The 25601-nt window shown below is 30.5% G+C and overlaps 1 protein-coding gene across 3 annotated transcripts in view; it reads right to left on the bottom strand.

Annotated features, from left to right (window-relative positions):
* The window catches only part of LOC145306587 (uncharacterized), an 86391-nt gene that overhangs the window by 47057 nt on the left and 13733 nt on the right, over positions 1 to 25601 (bottom strand). For all 3 annotated transcript variants that reach the window (XM_080148790.1, XM_080148789.1, XM_080148788.1), the window contains exons 2-11: positions 21694 to 21765; positions 18828 to 18908; positions 17708 to 17795; positions 17378 to 17430; positions 16943 to 17029; positions 16590 to 16661; positions 9225 to 9295; positions 7333 to 7422; positions 5231 to 5294; positions 4174 to 4257 (exon numbers count right to left, since the gene is read on the bottom strand). In XM_080148790.1, coding sequence (XP_080004916.1) covers positions 4174 to 4257; positions 5231 to 5294; positions 7333 to 7422; positions 9225 to 9295; positions 16590 to 16661; positions 16943 to 17029; positions 17378 to 17430; positions 17708 to 17795; positions 18828 to 18908; positions 21694 to 21765 — 762 coding nt within the window. The remainder of the gene's footprint in view (positions 1 to 4173; positions 4258 to 5230; positions 5295 to 7332; positions 7423 to 9224; positions 9296 to 16589; positions 16662 to 16942; positions 17030 to 17377; positions 17431 to 17707; positions 17796 to 18827; positions 18909 to 21693; positions 21766 to 25601) is intronic.

Raw genomic sequence — 25601 nt, forward strand, 5'->3', positions numbered from 1 at the left:
AAAGTATAATTTACAGTCCTATGACCCCTCCCTCAGAAATAAAGCATAGTTAAAATATTGGTTGGTGAAAAACTTAAGTTATTTTAATGTTATATTCCTTGTGATCTAAATTTTTTTGTTATTTGCTATTTTACTGAAATTATTCCTAGAAATAAACATTTCAAAACAGAAACAAAAAGTTGTTGAAAATTTCCCTCAAATGAACAGGTGGGCTATTAATCTCCCACCATCCAACTTAGTTTTAAATAAAAAATTTAAAAGAGAAAGTGGTTTGAGCGACAGTGGTTTGGTTAGGTTAAGAAGGGTACATAATATACCTTCAGTGATAGGGCATGATATATATCAATATAACAAGTTATGGGGGAAGGGGGAATTTGGGTTCAAAAATATTTCAAGGGATACTAAAAAGTTTTTTTTTAATAAAAAGATTCATGGCAGTTCTAAGTTAACAACAGTAATTGCATTTCTAATTAAAAAAAAAACATATAAAACTCTAAATCAAAATGTTGTTTAAAATTACTTTTAACATGCATTTAGTGTTGTATATGTCTCCTTTTTAACTTCTCCTAAAATATGGACATATAAAAAAGCTTCACTATAAAGGAGAAACATATCGATCCATCTTAAGCTATAGTTAGACAGAAATTCTATTATTTTTATTTTTTCTTTGTTTTCAAAAACATTTTACAATATTTCTTTCGAAAGAATCCCAAATGGCCCAAAACCGTTTAAGATTTTCTTAAAATTGGTTAAGTTACGTACCGAGATATTACTAAACAAACAAACATCTAGCAACTTTAATATATATGATAGTTCAGTTAAAAAATGTAAGGATCATTAATAAATGTAATAAAAAATATATAATTAGTAATAATAAATCTCTTACTGTTAAATCTAAATTGATATATGTTTAGCAAAGTTAATAATAAAACAAGTACATTATTTACTAAGTATATTTGCGATTACTTTTATTTAATGAAATCTTCCAATTTTTAACATGTACAAAACGGCCTGCTTAATTGCTTCAAGATCCATGTCAGATCTATATAGGAAATAAATGTCTATAAACGAGCTCAAGTTTTCCAAGGAATATATGATTAAAACTCATAGTGCTCCAATAATCCACAATAAACTCTCATTGCCCAGAACGATAAGACCCATTATTTTACTTTATTAAAAATAAATTCATTTTTTTTCATTTCTAATCATAAAAAAGAAAATTTAAATTTATAATATGATAAATTTAAGAAAACTATGTTTTAAAAGGACTCTCCACAGAAAAATCAACTTTGGATTTTTGAAAATCTAACCTGAAATTATTATTCTCTGTTCAATTTTAGGCATTTTTTGTTTTTGTGGCATCGCGATCGAAGCCCTTTGAAATTTTTAACCGCCTTTAAGTGAATCCTCCCGCCATTCAATTTGTGCTGCTTTAGTGATTTTTAGCTTCTATGTTGCCGCATTCATCGCCCTTCTCCGCCACTACTCCGCTATTCATTGCTGTATGTCGCGGTTCAATACATGCTCCCCTCTCCCTTGTTCAGAAATTAAATGGAGGCTGGGGGTGTTGTGTATAGCGACGTAAGCAATGTATAGCGGAGTAGCGGCAGAGAAGGGCGATGAATGCGGCAACTGCGGCAAAAGATGGTTATATTTGGCGGAGGCGAACACAAAATGGAGGCGGCAGGATTGTCCAGTCAAGGGAGAGGATAAATCGTAGAGCGGCCGGTTGCAATGGAGCAAATGTTCTTTAGCGGCAAACATATATTGAGTGGAGGAAAGTGTAGTATATATTGTTATAGTGGCAGTACAAATAGGCGGCGGACAAAATTTTCAAAGGGCTTCGATCACGATGCCACAAAAACAAAAAATGCCTAAAATTGATTAGAGAATAATAGTTTCAGGTTAGATTTTCAAAAATCCAAAGTTGATTTTTCTGTGGAGAGTCCTTTTAATAGAATTCGATTGTGGCGACATTTTGTGTGTTCAAATATTAAACTAAAATTGTAATCATCATCATTAACCCTTTGGTGATGGTAATGTAAAGAAAAAAATATAATTAAAAAAAATCTTTTAAAAATCATTTAAATTATTAAATATTTACTTTCTTTTAGATAGTAATGCCGGGTGAGGAAAATAGATTTATTGAGAAATAGATATGCATATAGAAAACTAGCCAATAGGGAGATAATTATATCGAGCCAACTCTAGTGTCCAATAGAAGCAATGTTAAAAAAGCTATAAGTGCGACAATTGGGCATAGGTTAAGTGAAAGAGAAAGTGAGAGATAGAGGAAAGAGAAATAGAGACAGAGCTAGAGAGAGAATGGGCTAAAAAACTTTAGGCACTTTTAATGAACTTTGATTGCTTGGTCCAAACGGGTACTTTTTAAAATTTGATTGGTTGTTTCCAAACTACTAGTGTCTAAACTTTTCAACCAATTACTTTAATATACAGAAGATGTAATTTTTTATCATCGATGGGAAGGTCAAGGAATATAAATTTATTGTTTATTATCTTATCCCTTAAGATCCCTGGAAAGACAGAGGTATAGAAAAGGAAGGAGGAGAGATAATTTGCTAGCATATTTATTGCTGCACTACTTAAGGACAAAATCATCCTTGCAAATCTGTTGTGATTTGAACAAATTAGGGCTTGGCAGCCGCGCAAAAGCCAGTCGTAATTAACCGATATGTAACTTTAAAAATTAACTAATGTTATAAACCTTTTTTTTTAATATGACAATCTTACCATTCAGTACTCAAACGGATTTAAAATGGCTGGTTAAGCACAGCTGCCAAGCCCTAGTACAAAGCTCTATTTATTGTATTGGTTTGTTCATGCTTCAAAAAATTTGCACATTAAAAGTATTTTCACATTAAAGCAGTTAATAAAAGTTTGTTTTAAAGCAACCACAAGTCCCCTATAGCGGAGCTTTTACTCTATAATTAGGGCATGTTCTTAGATTGTTTTTAATATCCATGCTATTCTATAATTAGGGTCAGTCCGTCCGTCACGGTTAACACTTTTTGTTAATCTAGTCCTGTCAGAATTGTCCTATTGATTTCAAACTTTGCAGGATGATTCCTATAATATTTAGGTACAATTTACAAAGCGTTGCAACTCTATAATCGTTACCAGAAAGTCATTACGTCTATTTAAATTATGCTGATTTTTAACTTTTTTAAAAACTTTATTTTTATGTAATTTAATTTTGTTTGTTTGTGTAATAGTGTTCTAATAAAATTACAAAATAATCTAAAATTAACACAATTATTAATTTTTTACAGTCGTAATATAATCCAAATAAACTTATAACTAGCGGTGACACTCCTAGCCTTTTAGTATTTGAAATTAAAAGGTTGAAAGATATTTTTCCATTGGCTATTTAGGATTTTACTTTATTAAAAGAAGAACTTATTAAGGCTAATAGTTGATGAGATCTTAAAGAACAGACACATTAAGCTACAGTTATTAGATTTGCGTTATATATACTTTTGATTTTTTTACTTTATTGTTTGAGCAATCATTTTAAATAAGGATTAATAGGTTTTTCACATTACAGTGATTTTGCAAAAAATAAATATAGTTTCCTGTTTTACAGATTTTTTACATTCTTTGTTGGTTTACAGTTTTTTTTAAAGTACTATAATCTAATTATAGAGGCAAAGCTCCTCAATATATATTTTAAGTTTAGCTGCTTTAATACAAAATGGTAAATATATGCTATCAGGAACTTTAAATGATAAGACAATGGACGATAAATTGTTTGTATGGTTGAAGAAAATTAACCCTTCTGTAGATTGAAATATTAGTTGAAAAGTATGAACACTGCTGGTTTTTAACCACCCAATCAAAATTATATAAAATTATAAAATGTATTGAGTCAACGAAAAGTAAACCCTATTCATTTCAGCGCTTACACGAGTATCAAGCTTCAGACGTATGGATGGACAGAAGGACATCGCTCTGCTCTGTATGATAGATAACTATATCCAATTTAAATAGCTTTAAACTTTCATTATTAAAACAATTCGTAAAACATTATTAAACTATTCAACAGTAAGTCCAGCCTTATATGTAATAAAAAATTATTTAAAAACATATAACATTTATATATCTTAATCCACCGGATATAAATCGGTTTCAAAGCGCAACTGGAAATGTACTTACGTCATCGCAGAACCGTTCACAATCCTGTAGAGTTCTAGAGTACAAGATATCATCCATGGCTATAACGGTCTTGTCTTTCACGCCCTGTAACAGATAAACAGTGAAAGAGCGGTCAAACGGTCATTAATAATGTATCACTCACTCATTAAAAAATAGTTCTAACCACTGCGGGAAGCTCTAATAATATTTTATATACCTACCTAACCCTTCAGGATCACCATACCTACAAGTTCAAATAAAGAAATAAATTAGTTGTAGTTGGTTTTTAAGAACGACAAAACTTATCTGGAAAGCAAAGTTTCAAACAAATACCTTATTATTTTCTATACACATATATGTATAATGTGCAACTTTCTTTTTAAAATGTTTAAAATTAACAATACTGACAACATTCATAAAAGCCAAGTCAAACATTTTGATACAATAATGAATAATATTAATATAACACTTGTTAAATTACATCATTAAAAATATGAACGTATTCATTTTAGCGCTCTAATTGCTTATCATGGATAGAAAAAAGCAAAACAAATTAATTGACTTCTGGTGAAGATTATTGTGTTGCTTCTCTATCAAACTTTATCGCATGGTTTGTAATTGATAGGACGGTTTTAACTTGCCTAAAATTAGGTAAAAAGCGTAAAAACAGCCTCTAATATGGAAAAGCTTTGCTATTTAAGATTGGCAGACATATAATTTGGAAAATGTGTAGCAAAGAAGAAAAATGTCTGCAGATTTCTTGGATGGTTGCTTTCTCACTCTAGGAAATAACTTTTCATTTGTCATGTGCAGTGCACACTTTTCCACAGAAAGAGAGGGGACAATGGGCGTTTTATTACAATTTTCACCAAAGATTTGATAATAACGGTTTCTCATTCTTCGGCTAAACAAAACTAGTTATAAACCTTCCTAGAACCTATGATAAGCTATCTTGTCAAGGAGAACAATATCGATCCACGAGATTCTTCAGCACAAACAAACAAACAAATAGAGAGAGAGAGACAGATAGACATCGTGTTACTTTCATATAATGATATATCTATCTATATTTCCTTACCTGTGTATATGCACAGTCAGGTAACTGCTTAGCACATTGATTTTCCAGGTATTCTATCTCTTGCCTACAAATATTAAATTTTAAAAGTTACATATTTGATATTTAACACGTAACTGAGGCGTAACACATAATTAAGGTGGAAGGTTTGAAGCTAACTTTACATCATAACTAAATATAGTTCCTACCGTTACTATGTCAGGTGCGTGACATAAATAGTTAGAGAAACCTTGGCCAAAAACAGGCGCATACAATGATCGAGCACCAAAGGTTCGGTTGTCTGAAGGGCGTTTAATCATATACATAATTAAGCAAGACACGATTTAGATATGCACCAAAAACTATGATTAAGTAAGCCTGACCAAATTCTTCCTAATAAGTTATTTTTTTTATGGGTAAACGGGTTATTTTTCAAACCCCTGAAGAAATTTCATGCATATGCGACACTTATTGTGTGTAACAATTAGGTACGCAAAGCATCTCTATAATCATTACGTAAGTATGTCCTGTAAGGAAATTTAGTACTTTTATGTGACCTTTAAACAATCAAAACATTAATTCTCTGACCAATATGAAAAAAACTTATTTTATCTTTTCTTATTAATATTTTATGAAATAACTAATAAACAGTATTTAAAACATTAAATTGTTCACTAAATATAAGAACAAGCTTTATTTGTATTGTAAAAATATCAAACATATGCGAAATCTAGCGGTGAAATTTGTAACTACATATTATACAAGTTTCGTTAAATTTGCTATCCTCCGTTACAAAAGCATAGATTTTATAATAAAAAAAAACAATTTTAAATAGGTAACAAGTCCTACTGGCCATAATTGTAGCAAAGATCAGTTTTTAAACAAAAAGTTTTATTGCAAAAATGCAAAAGGCCAATGACAACAAATAGAAAAAAATGATGAATTATTTATCATAATGATTTTTAACATTTCTGAAAAAAAATATTTATAATACAAAGTAAAACGATGTCTGTCCGTCTGTCTGTCTGTCTGTCTGTCCGTCCGTCCGGCCCTTATGATCTCGGTAACCACTGAACCGATCGGATTCTACTCTTCAGGAAATATACCTACTGGTCCTGTTGTGGTTTTAGGCTATTTTTTGGGGGGTGGGACACCCCCAAACCCCCCAAAAACAAAAATCCCCCCCCATTTTTTTTTGTCCTTTTTTTGTAGGGGATTTCCTTGGTCCTTTTACGTATTTCGCCCAACTATTTTAGAGGCTAGGGGCGAAACCGCTAGTATTTTATAAAGCCTAAATGGAATTTTTTTTTGGAAATTGTATTATTTATACAAAGAAGGGTAAAGTGTTATGCATGAGAAATGTGGGAAGATGGATTAAAACTAGAAAAAATACTAAAAAAGCACTTAAAAACTCTTTTTTTCTGGTAGAAACTTACAAGTGGCCGTTTGGGCATTAATTACCCCTTTCCAAGGATTTTTAAAAATAAATTGAAGTAAGAGGGAAATGATTTATTCAAGTTTTAACCCCTTGTGGGGTCTAAACCTGCGAGGTTACCCAGTACCATAATAAACAAAAAACTAACTCCAATACGCTTTTTTTTATTTATTTTTTTAAAAAGTATGAGGCTACTTTGTTCGATAGCGTCCTTCTTCCATATTCTTACAATTGTTAAGCCGTAAATTCTTTATCTAATTAAATGTAGAAAATAATGATTTATTGACTATAAATTCCTTAATTTATCTTTTTCAATGGCTGTTGTTCATTTTTTACTGCGCTACTACTTAAAATAATTGTCCTTGTCCAATATTATCAATCAATCATATATTGATCCAAAAATCAAGTCAATATGCATGCAAAACCAGTGGTGTACACATAGTTTTTGTTTGTCTGTGCGCGAAGCGTACCAGAAATTTTTTCATCCCCCTTAAACTCAAAAGTAAAAAAAACTTTTACAGGTAAATTAAGACTGTGTAACTGATTTTAACTTGACACCCCTCTTGGGTGTTTTATGTGGGTATATCATTGGAACTGACCGTTGTCAGGTGAAGTTTAGGAGGTGGACCCGTTCATTAAAGGACCCAATCATGGTTGACATTATTTGTATGAAAATAAATGGGACACTCACCTCTGTCCTCTTCTGAAAGCTTCTGGTTGAGTTCTTCTATCCTCTCTGCTAAGTATACATGTCTTGGTATTTCTGTTGTACTCAGCTGACCTAAATATATATTAACTATAGAGTAGCTACACTTCTATCCTCTCTGCTAAGTATACATGTCTTAGTATTTCTGTTGTACTCAGCTGACCTAAATATATATTAACTATAGAGTAGCTACACTTCTATCCTCTCTGCTAAGTATACATGTCTTGGTATTTCTGTTGTACTCAGCTGACCTAAATATATTTTAATTTTTAACTATAGAGTAGCTACACTTCTATTCTCTCTGCTTAGTATACATGTCTTGGTATTTCTGTTGTACTCAGCTGACCTAAAGTAATAACAACTATAGGGTAGCTACACTTTAAATTAGTATTTGGTTTTATTACAGTTAAAATTACTAGACATTTAAGCATTGTATCATATATATCAAAATTATTTAAACATCTTGTGTTCTACAATATTTGTTAAATTGTTTGTGTATGAATTAAACTTGTACAAAAGAAAAGTCTTCATAAAACGGTCTATCATACATATAAATAAGACTTAAGTATTATTATAATTCGAAGGAATATTATTTTCCAATTATTGTTTAATCCCTGTATCCCTGGTATATTCAAAGTAAATTCAAATTTACAAAAAGTTATTGGAAGTAATAAATATATCACAAAGTCAATATAAAAAGTAATGGATTTATTTTCTAAAAAGATTGATATCTTAAAGTCTTAAAGTCAAGGACGTCTAATGGGGGGGGGGTAAAGGGGTGATTACCGCCCCCCCCCCCCCCCCCAAAAAAAAAGGAAAAAGCTTGGACGCCCTTGCTTGAAGAATATCTGTCTTTCTATCGGGATTTCTAAAAGATGGATAAATACTCAAGTGTGCGTTTTAAAAAGGCTTGTTTAACTAATATAAAGTTTTCTTATATATTGCTGAACTGTTTATTTAATGACAGGATTAAGTAAGGTAATAAAAGCCTTGTATGTGGGGTTAAAACTACCACAAGGGTCTATAAATAATTTGTATTATTGTGCCTTTAATCAAATTTTCTTATTTATAAATGTTCTTACTATCCCCAAAAGTAAAATTATTCCATGATATGGTAGTTTGAAGAAAAATGTTATGTTTTTATTTACAATTTCAGCAGGGATCAAAAGGGACAAAGACAAAGACCGATAAATTGATGTGCATCCCCAATGATAATACACAAAATTGCCCTTTTGTAGATTAAGATAAGTTTAAGTTAAACGTCTTAACACTCAATTAACCAAACGATCAAAATTCACTAAAGTCCCCAAAGTTGTTAATCCAACGAATAAGAAAACGTTATCATAAAACTTTAGGGACTAGTGTACTAAACAGCCCATTGTCCCCTCTCTCTCTCTGAATTTCAGGCTTTTTAGTTAATTCTTATAATGTTCCATATAGACGCTAAACAGCTACTAAAAAACAAGGTAAATACTGTCCATGGGTGAGATTATTATAAAATAAGAGGCTATAAAGAATAGGCCAGTCAGACAAACGAACAGAAATAATTATAGGGTGATAGTGCTTTTTGTTCTTAGGAACAGGATTTTTTAAAGCCTTAACCCCTTGCCTAATAGTCACAGGAATAACCCTTTGCAAAAATAAACATATGTTATGCATTGCACGTAACAAAAAAGCTTAAGATGAAAATGTTTAAATTGAACTACATTATGGCGTGATTAAAAGGTTGCTATGCTTTCTTAAATGTGCATATTTGCCAAATAAAATCAAAAAGACATTTCAATCAATTTTTACAATGCTTTTATCACTATTTAAAGCAATCTATTACTGACAACAGACCGGCCAGAATTATAGAAAAGATTTGGTTTGAAAACTACCTGCAAATGAATTCCTCTTCTAGAATACAAAGTCTTGAACATTCACTCCTCGTTTCAATATTTCTCAGCTCCTATAATTATTAAAACAATTACAATGATTAAAATTTATGTTTTTCATTATATGAAAATAACAGGATGTATTTTAGTCTGTCTGTTTTACCGAAAGATATCGCTAACCACTGAATTAATATGGTTGTTCTTTACTACAATGTAGCTTTTCATAGGTCCTGGAAAGATTTATAGCTAATTTGGGGCAGGGTACCAACACCTGTCAAGGTTAAATCGCCCAAGAAAAAATGACCAAACCTTCCCACCATTTTTTTTACTTTTCTTTTAAAACTAAAAATAAATATGGGGGTGCGTTCGACATCACCTCCACACTCCCCCACAACAAGTGCCCCAAGAGGACTCCAAGGGCGCAGCCGCTATTTGTTCACATTTGACATTTTAGATTAATTAACACATAACACAGACAAATATGATAATTTGATAAGTACAATGGTACATAATATAAACACCAGGATTTGACGGATTTATGTCTTGACTTAATATATTAATATTTCTATACTGCTTCTTTTCTAGACTTCATTGATTATTTTGCATTGTTAAGACTTTCAGAAAAAAGTTATACAATAGTAAATAGTAGTTTATCTGATACTGGAGTTCTGAGTAAAACATTCCAGTTATAATCAAAGGATTTTAAAAATCTTTAAAACAAGTAAACAAATCCATTAAATTAATTCTATGCAATTGATCAATATATAATTGCATATCCTGGTTAAAACTAGTAAACAACATTGTTTTAACCACTTCCTATCCACAAAGCACTCTGTGGCAAACTTAAAATTAGAGCAGAACAAGCCAACAGAAGGTCATATTATCCTATTATAAGCTTCCTAAAGTAGTAAGCTTTTTTGTCTGAAGCTTAAAACTTTAATAGCTACTGGACCTATTGGGTTCTCTATCTCAGGGAAGCTTCACATAGGTCTTGTAATGTTTTTATGCTATTTCATTTTCAAAAGAAAGGCTTGGGATGGTTTTAATTTGTTTGTTTTTCTCTGCACTTCGAATACAGAGCCCCTAGATGCTAGAGGCGTAGCCGATAGTATTTTATAAATTTAAAGTGGCAATATTATAACATAAATTTTCACATTTTATGACAAATATGCATATAAGGTATATTCATTAATAGAGACAATAAATTAAGAAATGACTATAGAAGCATAAAGATTAAAATAAATCTAAATTTTTTTTAAATCTAACCATATTTATTTTGGAATTTATTGAAATCGCAAAGTATCTAACAACAGTACAAAAACCTACATTAAAAAATTAAATTGATAATATGTAAATAATGCATGCTTGTAAAAAATTTCAAAGGGTTAACAAGTTTTCTTATTTTTTGATGAAAATAAATATTTATCTACAATGACTCGTAAAACTAAATATAACATAATCTCAGCTGGATTTTTGCTTTCTCTATAAACCAGAGTAAAATTGTAACTTCGTGGCGCTGTCAAAAAATACATTTATTATTAGAAAAAGATTTCTTCTTCAAAGCATCTCTACAATTGTTTTTATGATCCTTTACCTACAATATGACAGGTAATAATATACTAAAATCCAAGCTCTGATATTTGTTTTCTCCTTAAACCAGAGCATAATTGTTAGTTAGTGGTAGCTGTCAAAAAAACATTTATTTTTAGTAAAAGATTTTTCCTTCAAAGCATCTCTACAATTGTTTGTTTCTCCATATTCTTACAATGACAGGAAATAATGTACTAAAATCCCAGCTCAAATATTTGTTTTCTTCGTAAACCAAAGAAAAATGTAACTTAGTGGTAGCTGTCAAAAATACATTTATTTTAGCTGAAAAACGTACTCAAAGAATCTCTACAACTCCTTTTTTCCACAATGACAGGTATTAAAGTAATAAAATCTCAACATATCTGAAATCTCTATAAACCAGAGCAAAATTTTACTCAAAGAAACTCTTTAATTCACTTGTTCCTTATAAAACAGTGCAATAAATATGGATTTAATAGGGCTTACTTCTACCAATTAGCCAAAGAAATCATATTGAAGATAGAAAAATATTAATATAATCATATACGATTTCCCTTCAAATGATTGCTTTCCTCTTTTCCTCAAAAAACTTGATTTGTATAATTTTCAATGAATAATACTAAATGGTTAACCAATTATTTACATAAAAGACTTTTGTCATAATCAAATGTTACTTTAAATTTTTCCTATAAAATATCTAATTTATTGAATGTGTCAAATAGTACATTAATTTTTTAAAGACCTGATAATATTTTAGCTTGCTTTCATTTTCACTTTTAACCAGAGTAAAAAATCTTAGCTGGAGTTCAGTGGTAGAAAGTACATTAATCTATTTCTAAATTCCCAAAATCAAAACATTTAATATCACTTTCTTTCCTTATTTTTCAATATTTTAACATTGATTTCTTTATGTAAAGTAAAATAGGTGAAAAAATATTTTTAAGAAATTTTGAGAGCTAATATAATAGACAAATATCCTCTTTTTTCCTTCTTAAAAGTAAGTTTTATAGTCAAGGCCTAATAAGTAATAATGTTGAACAAATGTAAAATATGAAAAATCATTGATGTATTTTATCAATATGTAACTTTCCCCCCTTTCACTGTCAATAAAATAAAAGAGACATGTAGCATAACATTTATAGATGCGAAGTTTCTCTAAAACTAGAATCTTTCTTAACTCTATCCGCTCTTTCTTATTCTTTTAATGATTGATATTCTCTCTAGTTTACTTTATTTATAAATTTTCAGGTTTCTTTTAAACAAAAATATTTTTTTTTTTTAAACAGCTCTTAGTAACTTTTATCTAATTTCATACTAGTTCCTTAGTCCCTGGCCTCAAGGAGTGGGCGTGGGAGGTCAGAAAAATAGCCTAAAACCCACTCCAGACATTTATAAATCTACTATTAAAAGTACAACCCATTGAGACCAACAATTTCAGAGATCTTTAGGTTTAGACAAAACATAACATTACCACTTTTTATCATCTACAGTTTTTATGCATTTAATTTTTCTTTTTTTCTGTGGTTCTTTGAATATTATAGTAATATTGGTTTATATCATTACATATGTCTGATGATGATCACAACTTATATATTGTATGTTAAACCTAAGGAATATAGATTGATAGAGATCAAGGTACATATTTTAGATTCTTAATCTACATTAGGCAGAGAGAGAAACTTTTATTACCAGATAAAAAAAAACAGCAAAATTAAGGAAAAATGATTTATAAATATTTAGACATATGTTAAAAAATAAGACAGAGGACAATTTTAAGTTTTGTCAAAAAACATATAAAAAAAAAGATCAAAATTTTCATACCATTCATATTGTAAATAAACAAAATTAATTTATCCAAAAAGCAAATGTAATTATATCTTTGTATTGGAAAGTTATATTCCTTACTGTATATGATAATATGTCTATCAATGGTATATGTGTACAGCTATATTCATAACATAATTTGTTTAACTAGTAGACAGTAACATCTATAACTAATATAACCATCTATAATGTATGTACAATGTTGATGTATTTTCAAACAAAAAAAATATCTTTGCATACAAGTGGCATTTTTTCATGTTTGAAGGAAAAGTTGTCTTAAACGTCTGGATCAGATGAATTGTTCAAAGTCTTAAAATTAGTAGGAATTAGAATTTAAATGATAAAATGAAAACCGGAATTCTAATTTTATTACTTTATAAAATCTCAATAGAGAAAAATTAATATTTGTAAATCTATTGGCTTATATTTTTTAAAAAACTGTAATATTTGTAATCCATTCCCATTTGATGTATATTTATGTGTTTCCATTTACAGATTAACTTTTTCTTATGTGTACATCATGCATTCATGCAAGATATGGATTTACAGGGTGCCATAAGATGATGACCTACATGGTGCCATAAGATAATGGGATAATGGGAGTCATAAGATAATGACCTACAGGGAGCCATAAGATAATGACCTACATGGTGCCATAAGATAATGACCTACAGGGAGCCATAAGATGATGATCTACATGGTGCTATAAGATAATAACCTACATGGTGCCATAAGATAATGACCTACATGGTGCCATAAGATAATGACCTACAGAGAGCCATAAGATAATGACCTACAGGGAGCCATAAGATATGGACCTACAGAGTGCCATAAGATATGGACCTTGTGGATAACATAAGATATGGACCTACAGGATGCCTTAAGATATGGACATACAGGATACCATAAGATATGGACCTACAGGATGCCTTAAGATATGGACATACAGGATAGCATAAGATATGGACCTATAGGGTTCCATAAGATATGGACCTACAGGGTGCCACAAGAAATAAAGTTAGAGAATAGAGGGAGCAAGGGTACATGACTATATAGAACTATCGCAAAGACCTATCAACACAATCTCATTGCTCAAGAAATTTGACAGCTTAGACCGAAAAATTGCTGAGTTTTATACAGGGTTTTTCATTTTTAGAAACAATGCCATAACTACAAAATTTATTATGTATTTGTGTTTGTCCTTTAGAAATAATGCATATATCTTAAAATTAATAAATTATAAAAACAATTTTGGCATTGTCAAAAAATTATAAAATTGTAAAAATCTGGATAATAATTTCATTACAAGCTGTCTTGAGTACAATCATTTCGGAAAGTAGACATTATTATACCATTTTTTATAATAACAATATAAAAGTTCATGTTAACAGCATGATAAATTTAATTTGTTTTTAAAAATATATTTCTTTTTTGAGGAGGCTTTTAAATTTTAATCTTAGTACTATATAGATAACTTTCTTCCTTACAACTTTCCTAAATATTTTAACTGTCTGTAGCAATGTGAACTGAACCAGTGCGCAGGTCTGTTTATATGTTATATTTAGTAGTGAAGCTACTCTATAATTCACTTTGTCTATTCATTAGCCAGTCCGGATTTTTTTCAATTAATTTGTAATTAAAATTAATCTGTATTTGCCTTTTATAAAAGGATTTTATGTCCTGATAAATATATGTGAATTATTTCAAATTGTAGCTCATTTATGACACTATACATGCTATACTCTGTTTTTACAGCTACCAAATAAATGTAATTATTTTAAATTCCTGAAGATCATAAAAATCTGTAAATTGCAATATACAGTTTCAAATTTTATTCAATAAATCAACTGATTTTTGAAAGACATATTTGTTAAATGTTGCTACACTTGATGTAATCATCCTTGTTAGAATATACTATAGTATTTATAACACAGTACAAATAATAATAAAACAGGCTTTGCTTAAAAACTCAAACACATCAATGGAAACACATTTGAAAAGATAGCATTGATTTTAAATGATAAATATGCTCTAATTTTTTACAAAAACTATGCAAAACATTTATTTTTTGTCGTTGATAACAATATCTTATTCTTATAGTCTTATTTACAAATAGTTTTACAATAAAATCTTTTGATTTAATTGTTTTAACTCTTGTACATTAGGTCACGTGACTTTAATTAATAATAAAGGTCCCCCAAATCCTTATACCAAAATGTTTGGTGATTTTGATTAATTAGTAAAGTTCCTTCAAACCTTATTCCAATGACAGCTTATGAGCTTTCTAGCAGCTAAGTGAGAAAGCAAAATTTCTTCTGATAAACAACTTTCTGCAATTTCAAAGGTCTTTGAATAGGGAAAATGGTTTCATAGCTATTTATCACTCTATATATATTACTTTAATCCACAAGATAAGGACTTATATGGTGTCACAAGATATGGACCTAAGGGTGCCATAATATATGGACCTACATGGTACCATAAAATACGGACCTATATAGTTCCATAAGATAAGGAGCAATTTTATTTTGCATTTTGCAACACCCTGTAGATATATTTATGTATCTATATGTGTATTTATGTATCTTTATCTGTCTTTTACTATACCAACGATTGTATAAGAACAAGGATGACATCATCCATAAAACCGAAGCTCTGAAACGGTAGGACAAACTAACATTACCACTTTTAGAGAAGAAGAACGGAATAAGCTGAATACAAATGTAAAAGTCTGAACAAAATTGTAAGTAACTTTTTTTGTAAAACTACAAAATACTGGTTAGGGACATACTAACCTTTTCAAGACTTGTAATATTTTGTCCTAGAGGCTATTTTGTCCAAGATTCTAATATATGATTCAAATTGATTAAAATAATTGAATATATGTCACTCTTTCTGCATAGCATTAACTAGATCAGAGAGAAATATGACATAGGATTTTTATTCATAACGGTACCCAAAGTTTTAAAAAGAATTTCTCTTTGTGGTTAACTTCAAAACTTAATCTTCAATCTTGATTCGTTAGTTTAATGTGTTCAAACTCTTTGACCAATAATTTAATCTACAGGGGAGGTAAACTATAATCTCATTTAGGATGTACTTCAATTAATCGCCACTTGTCTTATCCCTTTAGATCCCTGACAAAGATATGAATCAATATAAGAATCAATCTCTTTATAAAACAAGGATTATTACGTAATACGTTCGAGATACATTTACAAATAGCTATTAAGGCTTTTTTTACTACCTTCTGATATAGGTCTTAACATTAAGGAAAGTTTTTATAATAACATCATTTTATCCAGAACTGAGGTGGATTCTTACAAAAAAAATTTCCCCACTAATTGCCTAGTCAAATCACATAAAAAATCTACAAAAATTAAATTAACCCATCTATGATTTTGTTTAATTTTTGTAGATTTTTAATGTGATTTTGTTGGATTTATCACGAAAACAATTTTGCCCCACTAAGCGATTAGTGGGGCAAATTTTTTTTAAGAATCTACCTCTGTACCCTTTATGCTTTGGAAATTTTTAATTAATTTTAAAAAGGAAGATTAACGATCTTATTTCCTTTATCAGACGAACATACTAATATCCAACTAGTAGTCTAGAATATGAATAGATATTACATAAAAAGCACTTAAATCCTGAAAGGCGTTTTACTTATTAATGAGTATGCCTTTTCTCCACAAGTATTAATGTACAAAAAATAATTCATCTAAATGATTATTCACGGATCTTTCGAGATAAGAGATTAGTACACAATAATTTTAATATAGATTGTAATATTGTACATTTTTTTGAATTGGAAGAAGTTCAGTGAAATCTAGGTGCCTTTTTACAAAAAAAAGGAAAGAAAAAAAAATCAGCTGTATGTCTTAAAAAGCAGCCGAAAAAAATCACTTTCCCCATTGAATTATTGAAATTCAGACATAATAAAGTATAGAGGAGATTATCTAATAAAAATGTTACCTTATGATCAAATCCTTCGACAAAGCCGCCAATTACACGTTCAATAGCCCATCCACGTTCAGTGTTACATAGCTAAAAATTGGTCAATAAATAAGGAAACAAGATAAACAAAAACACATAGAATAATAAGAACTTAGGGAAAATGATATTGCAATAAAATATAAGTATTGGAAGACATTCATTGGACAATCTCATTGGTTTCATTATTCATTTGAAAATTATTGTATTGGGTACTTCGCAGTCATAAGGCTCCGCAGCTATAGGCCCCAAACTGGTAAGGCATAGAAAATATATAATTTTTTTTTTTTTTTTTTGGGGGGGGGGGCTGTCACCTAAAGTGATAAATAATATACCTGATCAAACTGATTCTGTCTCACACCTCTGAGACACATTTTTTCAAACAAGTTGATACCAGTGTCTGTCTGAATCTGTCGGCGTCCCTAAATAGACAAATATAATGTACAAGAAATTATTTTTTTTCTCAAAAAAACGAGGCATAGAGCTAGAATGCATAAAATAGCAGGTTTCTTTTCGGTGGAAAATATATTTTTACTTTTTTAGGACTTATCAATTCAGTTATTAGCTTGGAACCAACCAATCAAAATTTAATAAAAAGTAACCAAAGTTTTGAACTAACAAATAAGATAGTTTTTCTACCTCTAACTACTCGAATAATTTGATTCTTCATTTCGGTGGAATATTCCTTCTGGCAATACTAAGGTTTTAAACTATATTCTTGTTAGGCCAACCCCTCAGGGGCAAAGCATCCCCGCAGGGTTTCATCTTACCTCTGATGTTTCTGTAGCGATGTTGTAGCTGACACATCTGCTATTTACATAATCTAAAAAAATACATCATCATTAGTGATTCTTAGACAAGTCATAATTGTACATTTTTGAAGCTTCTCTAAGGGGAAATGTATGTCAACCCCCCCCCCCCCCCCCACCCCCAAAAAAACACATCTTTTTACTTATCCTAATGAAACTTAAAGTGAAAGTGGAGGGTCAACTTAACCCCACCTCCATCCTTGCGTGCTTCAACAGGCCTCTGGGGGCGTAGCAACCAGTAATATAAAAACAATTACTTACAACGTTACAGGATAAAATAAGTGTGCTTACCTACGGTGAATGATGAACAAACAGACGTTTGTTTACATATTGCTATGCAGTCTCTCGTCACTGATGTGTCGGGCTGGGATAATATACCCTAGGATAGATAGATAGATATTTAGTCAGACAATGATGGGTAGATAGACGGATAGATAGAAAGATTGATGGATTGATAGATGAATAGAATAATAATTACATTGCATTGTAGGTAAACAGTTTTTATTTTCAATCTGAAGAAATTTACATACATATCTGTCAGGGAGTAAGGAAGGGGACAATGGATCGAATATTCAATTTTTAAGAGTCTCAGACTTTGGGTACTGGCTCAAAGGGAATGTGCACGAACTAGCTGAGTTAGTTTTGAATATAGCAGACAGAAAATTTTTTTATTGATGGCTGGTTTCAACAAATATTTTTTCCCAAGAAAATGTCATTTCATGTGAATTTTGAATTTATGTGACAGTTTAAAATATATGAGAAGGGTTGACGAAGTTCTAATCAAGATTTTTCTAGTGATTAATTACAGAATGTTTACTACATTGTGATGTATTGGTAATTTAATTTTCAAGTAAATGATTTTTTCTTAGAACTAATTTTGTTCTAAATTATATTACCATGATCCCTTTACAATTTTGGTCAACTTTTCTTGATAAATCTGGTTTTCATTGCTTTTCAGCGAAAACTCTTAAATTGAATTAATTGCCCATTGTCCCCTCCCTTACTACCTGCATATCTGTACAGCATGAAACAAGTTGAAATGTAAAATTCTTTAAATACTTGTACTTTACTTTCATTAGATGAAGCTTTTCATAGTGCCTATGAAAAATGACATCATACTGGCCTACGGTTGGTCAATTAAAATGTATACTGGCCTGCAATTGGTAATTTAGTCTGTGTATTGGCTTGTCATTAGTAATTTGTGTTGTATGACGTCATTTTTATAGGTGATATAAAGAGCTTCTCAAGTGTCAAAATATTCTTGTAACTGAAGAGTATCATTACGAAACACAGTGTATTACTTATAACCTTTTATTTGTTCTATGTTAATAATGCAAAGATATATAGATAGATAGATAAATAGAAAGATAACCAAATAGATATGACTATGAAGCAAAGCTACACTACATACCTGGCTAGTACAACTGCCTGTACATTGTAACCTGGTACCAGAAGTTTTCTCATAAGTCTCTACGCCACCAAAACATTGGCCCTAAAATAAAATAATTATCATTAAAAACTAAAAATAAATGTTCTTCAAATAATTATATCTTTTAAAGATGCTATTGAAGAATAAAAATTATGAAAATATCCAAAAGAATTATCGAATACATATAACTGATCTATGTTACATTTTAAAAATACTTATAAATGGTAATTTTTAGAAGCTAGAAATTAGAATGTATTTTTTGGATGACAATTAATTTATTTCACATTGATCTAGCCTTGTGACGATAAAGCAAAGAAAGGACAGAAAAATTTTAGTAAAATCCTGGTCTAGAATATGTTTTAACATAATTCATATTCAACAAAAATACGTCTTTTATATGCAAAATTGTTCTTACAATTCAGAGAAAAAAAATTGAAGATAAAATTATTTTCATAATTTGTCAGGGATGGGGGGGGGGGGGCTAAGGGAGACAGGGGATTGTAAGGATGAAGGGGGCTGAGGGTGGTAGTGTATTGGCGATTGATCAAATCTTTGCTAGACCAATAAGTTTTGATTTAGTGGAAGCTTTTAAAATGCCTATAAAAAATGACGTCATACTGGCCTAACATTTGTCAATTAAAATGTAATTGTATAGTGGCATGACATTGGTAATATATTCTGTTTATTGGCCTATCATTGGTCATTTGCATTGTAAGATTTTATTTTTTCAAGGCACTTTAAAGAGCTTCAATTTTTTTTTTACAAACTTGGAGTGTCCAAAAATTATTTTTATCTACAGAAGGAATAATTAATTAAATTGAAAGTTTTTATTAAACCATCGTCCATTATCCTATAACTTAAAATCCCCGCAGTTAATATGCTGAAACCAAAGGGGTAGTTTCACGAAATGCATTTGAACTTAATTTAGTGAACCGCATATTTTTTGCTAGTTAATGGGTTAAACTATATTTAAATTGCATATATTTGAAAGAATTTCAATTTTCTACTACGTAGTTTTGAAAATATCAAGACTTGAAATCGTCTTTTTGTGATATATGCAATTTAAAAAGACGATTTTCAAGTCTTGATATTTTAAAAACTAAGTGGTAGAAAATTGAAATTCTTTCAAATATATGCCAAATAAATGTAGTTAACCAATTAACCAGGAAAAAATATGCGGTTCACTAAATAAAGTTCAAATGCCTTTCGTGAAACTACCCCTTTAATAAGGAGTAGAAATAAAATATTACATTCCAGAAAGATACAACTAGAAAATTGGGTATTTTTAAATTCATTTTAGCTAAAGGCCAGGGAAAAGGGAATGTGATTCTGACAAACTATTTTAAGTGAAAATTCCCCTAACCCCTTCCCTTTTTTTTCTACCCTTATTACCCACTTCCATTTCAGTTACACACAAAAAACAAGTTTTACTCCAACTAATTTCGGCAATTTCAAATGGAATTGATTGGCTGATAGCAGACCCTAGCTAAAGGCTAAATCATTAGATTACATTTTAGTTTTTACTGCTATATAAAGTTTGAAGCAACCTAAAACTATTACAGTAAGAATGAAGTAAGTAAGTTACAATGAAGAAACATGTATTTAAATTACTTGTCCATTTATTCATATTGTTGAATGCAATTTCAAGGTATATAGTGTTCCTACTTTCCTGTACATTTGTAACCTTATAACAAAGTAACAGGATGTCTACCTATCTATCTGTCTGTCTGTTTGTAACTAATCTCATCGATATAGTTCTCCTTTACAGGGTAGCTTCTCATAGGTCCTGTGAATGTTTATAACTATTTTGAGAGAGGGTACCAACACCCTCCCAAGAGAAATCGCACTTGAAAAAGGGGGGGGGGGGGTTTAATGCAACCATCTCGTAATCAATGTATAAATGGCACCTAGAATTCGAATTTGAATCTGAAATTTTGCATGAGTAATCCTTGGTAGGTCTATTTTCCCTAAATCGAACAAAAAGTTGGAAAAGTAGCGGCTAACGGCTGGCGGCTCATCCGTTTAGACATTTGTTGGGTATTTTCAAGCGAAATCCATCACGTAACCTCTCTCTACATAATGCTTTTTTCCGATCCAAAACGTTTTCAAACGGTTCTAGCCGGAAATTGCTGGTACTAGAAATCTAAAAAATGTTTTTTTGTATCATTTCACATGATTTAAAGCAAAAATATGTTTCAAAAAGTTTATTTCTACGTAATTTATGAAGATTTGCCCTAAAAATAGCCAAAAAACGGCTAAACGGCTGAGCCGTTAGCCGTTACTTTTTCAACTTTTTTCAATTTAGGGAAAATAGACCTACCAAGGATTACTCATGCACAATTTCAGATCAAAATTCGAATTTTAAGTGCCATTTATACATTGATTACGAGATGGTTGCATTAAAAACCCCCCCCTTATCCCCCTATATGAAGCTATATAGATAGTGAAACTAAATCAGTCAGTCCATTGGCAAGGTTAGGTTTAGACAAAAAAAATTATTAGATATTTTATCTCTCTTATTTTAGGATTCCAGAACTTTTACTATCCAAATTATGAAGAAGTTACAGGGGTCTCAAGGGGTAAGACAATAGACGATTAATTGTTATGCAATTTAGAGTCTAACGTCCCCTAATTGTAATTTAAACCTATTGTATAATTGTAGAAACGTCTCAAGTAATTTGTCATTTAGAATAATAATTCTACTTTTAAATATATGACAGAGAAAAAAAGTTGAGAGAAATATTTTGAAAATTGTGAAAATCTTAGATGTCTCAAGAGCTGATAATAATAAAAAAAAATATTGAAAATATGATGATACTACTAGCAAGGGCGTCAACGGGGTGTTTACCTGTATAGTATCTACAAGAGAGGCAACAGCTAGCACTAGAAACCACATTGTATCCGAACATGTAGGCCTCCTCTGAAATAAAAAAAAATTACTGTGGGAGTCATTAAATATTACTTTAAAAAAAAAAATTATAGGTCTTCAAATTATGTACTCTGTAGGAGTAGAAATTTTCATCACACTTTTGCTATACACTAAAGTCATTATTATTAAACTTAATACAAACAGAATTACTTAAAACTTGCTTATGACCAATGTGCGGCTAACGAACATTAAAAAAATACTTAGAATAAAGGATTTTAGTAGAATAATTGTATGAAAAAGAGTATTGTTGTTGTAAAGTGAAGGTTAATGATTGTGTCAACTTGCCAAAATTATTTTATTTAATATGAATATGATAAAAATTTGTTTAGTGTTTTTACAATACAGATAAAAAACTAGCTGTTTTTACATTTTACTAGCGGCTACGCCCGCTAGAAGCCTCTTAGGGCACTTGAGGTGGGGGCAGACATCTCCTTTAATTTTTAGTTTTAAAAAGAAAAAGTTAAAGTGTTCGTAAAATGTTAATAACCTAATTACTTTAAAAGCCAAAAAGACAAAAGATAAACGTAATATGAGAGTATTTTTTTAAAATCATGTCTCCTGCCCAAAAAGTTGCCAAATTATTTTGCAAGAAAGAACAAATAGCAATTTTATAATAACTACTTTTTAATGTTAATTTTGCTACGCTTAAATGAATATGTCCATGGAATATTAAAATATTATTGTAGGAAAAACACAAACAAGGGTGACAACATCCATATATAGCTAGAAAAAAATACACACAAAAAAATGGGGACGAAAAAGAAAAGGAAAAAATCTTATGATAATAAATATAGAATCACCAACCCTATTGAAATATAATTTTGCTGCATGACCTACAGACTAACGGATCATATAAATTATATATTGGATGCTCATTGTTATGGAGAATCTTCACAAAAAAACTCAGCAGTATAGCTTAATTGGAAGCCAAGAAAAACACGTTACTTAAAAAAGCTTAACAAAGACGGACATTTCGAATTATTGAGCAGATTCGCTACTAAAATTTATCAAAATACAGAAACTAAAAGAGTCATATTTTTATCAAAAGGAATTATTTTCTATATTTTGGAAACTATTGTAGAAATGCAAGTAGTGCAGCTACCATACATTTGTGTTTATACGTGTATCTGTCCGTATGTTGAAGATGATAAAAGTCCCTCCACAGATTATGACGTCATACGCCTCCCCCACAAAAAAATTGTTGATTTTTTAAAAAACTAAAATTAAAAATGGGGGGAAGAAGAACCCTAGCCGGTAGTATGACAATAAAGAAATAAAAATGTCAACTTTTTATGTTTTACAACAGTGAAATTTATTTTTTAGCTGTCGCTCGCTTGTTTATTTCAATTAAACAAGAGTGTCAGAATTTTTCAATTATTTTGACAGAATCTCTGGCTTTTTTCAAATTAAGATAAGTAAGACGAAATGAATTAACAGAAAAGTTTGATGAATGCTTTGGCCCTAAAACAGCTTGAAACAAAACAAGTAAAAATAAAACGTCCCGGTTTGAAATGAAGGTTAAAAACAATCAATTGAAGTCGGAAAACTTTAAGAATATACATAGATAAAATGTCTTATATTCAAAAATACCAGCTATTTATGATGAAGAACGCCATCGAATCCGGTTAATTTACGCTAGGCGAGAACAGTTCTAAACCACACTGAAAAATCATTACTTTTTTTAAATCAAAAATTAAACTTAAAACTTTTTATTTTACTATCAACAGAAAGCTGTCTATAATACGATGCGGAAAATATGTATTCTTGTATAAAACTTAAAATGAAGTTTTTAATAACAAATTTGGCACCCGTAGCTAGACAAAAGCTTCAACCATAGAAGTGTTTTAACTTTCACAGCATTTTTTTGATAAACAAACAACAGAATTTTGAAATCTTATTTTTGTCTTTTATGAAAAAAAGGTAGCTTTAAAACTCACTAACCACTGAACCGACAAAGACAACTGGTTTTAGCTCATTTCTTTTTTCAAAGTCTTGTTTTTAGGCTATTTTTCTGCTCTTTTCTACTCTTTTAAATAAAGAACTCCTAGAGACTAGGGGGCGCATCAACTAGTATTATACAAAAAATGTAATTTTGGGATGTGTTCTTTCTGTATAAGAAGGAAGAATTTAGTTTTTAAACAAGTTTGGATTTGATCACAGATAATTATTTATATTTTTTGGATGGAAGGGGGGGGGGGACAAAAATCAAATTTTTCCATTATTTGTTTTTAATCGGGTGATATAACCCATACTAATCCTATGAGTTAAAACTATAGTAAAGCCCCTAATTAACATTTACACTGCGGAACTCTCTTGAACCCCCTTAACCCAACCTTAAAGGGTATTTATTAAAATAGCTCCCACAAGGGGTTCCACAACCTTCTGCACTCAAATTAAAAAAAAACATTTATTCAGTGACAGATTACGCCCTGTCTTACGACACTATCTTACTTAACCTAACTTACATAAAATCAAAAGTATTAAACCATGAAAAGATATTCTTCAAAAATTTAAATCTATAAATTTTTGGTTTTATCTAAAAAGCATAAATCCAAAAATCTGAACGCGAGCTTTACTTCAGTAATGTCTTTAAATCACGGTAGTGTTACAGCTTAGTTACAGTATATATTGATTATAAATTTTACTGTCATATAAGGAGGATATGGGGTTGCAGGATGCTCCTTCTGGCTAGTTACGCTCCAGAAGTTAAGTAAATTATCCCTGTACAGAAAAAGTGTCGCGCGCCAACAACTCACGGATAATGGATAGATAAATTTATTATCCCCCAAATCTTGTAAAAAAAAAAAGGTAACAGGATGACTTTAAGTCTGTCTGTCTATCTGTACCAAAGAATCTGGCTAACCGCTGAATCACTATGGTTCATCTTTACAATTTAGCTTCTTGGGGAGGGTACAACAACCATTCCAAGAGAAATCGCCCCAAGTCAACAATTATCCAACCCCCCCAACTAAAATTGAAAATGGTTTTGGTCAACTTCCTCTTGACGCGTAGCCACTAGTTCTGAAAAAAGTATCAATTACTAGAAAAGGATTTTGACAGTTTTTTATCCGGGGAAAGTCTTTCTAATTACTCTTTATAATTAATTTTGAAATTTCCAAAATTAAACAGTATCCCTTATCTGTGACAGATATAAATCTAGGTAAAAGGCCTAAACACAAATATTTTGGAAAAATAGAAAGATAGACAATGTTAACTTGCTAAAACTAGATAAATTGAACCATTATCTAAAAGAGTTACAATAACTGTATGTCTATCTGTCGCTCAGCTAGAATCTTAATGATGGCTGGGCCGATTAGGTTTTCATTTACAGTTTATCCTAATGTAGATCCTTGCAATGTTTTTTTTTTTACATGTATTAACCCTAAGTCATAACAGAAGAAATGACCACAAAATCTACCCATTATAATAACGAATTCAGCGAGATCCTTTGCTATATACATGAAGACATCCTGTAACTTTTATAAAAGGATTTTTTTTGTAATATCTTGTTATTGGTATGATAATCCCTTTCCTTGAGAATTAAATCTTGATTGAAATTCTTTTGTGAAGAATCAGAATTAAAATTAAGATCATATGTGTGACTATCTCACATCATTATCAACCTAACAATCTGAGGAATGGTGAACCTTCCAGTGATCTAAAGGGTTAAGACAATGGCCGATAAATTGATGTACATCCCCAATGATGACTTACAAAAATACCCCTTATGTAGTTTAAAATTAATTGTTGAATCGTTTGAACCAGGGGCGTCCAAGCTTTTTTTATTTGGGGGGGGGGGGGTAATTTGTTTATTGGGGGGGAAGGGG

This window comes from Acartia tonsa, chromosome 14, assembly GCF_053477335.1.
Source record: "Acartia tonsa isolate MP-2025a chromosome 14, ASM5347733v1, whole genome shotgun sequence".
NCBI classification, from domain to species: Eukaryota; Metazoa; Arthropoda; class Copepoda; order Calanoida; family Acartiidae; genus Acartia; species Acartia tonsa.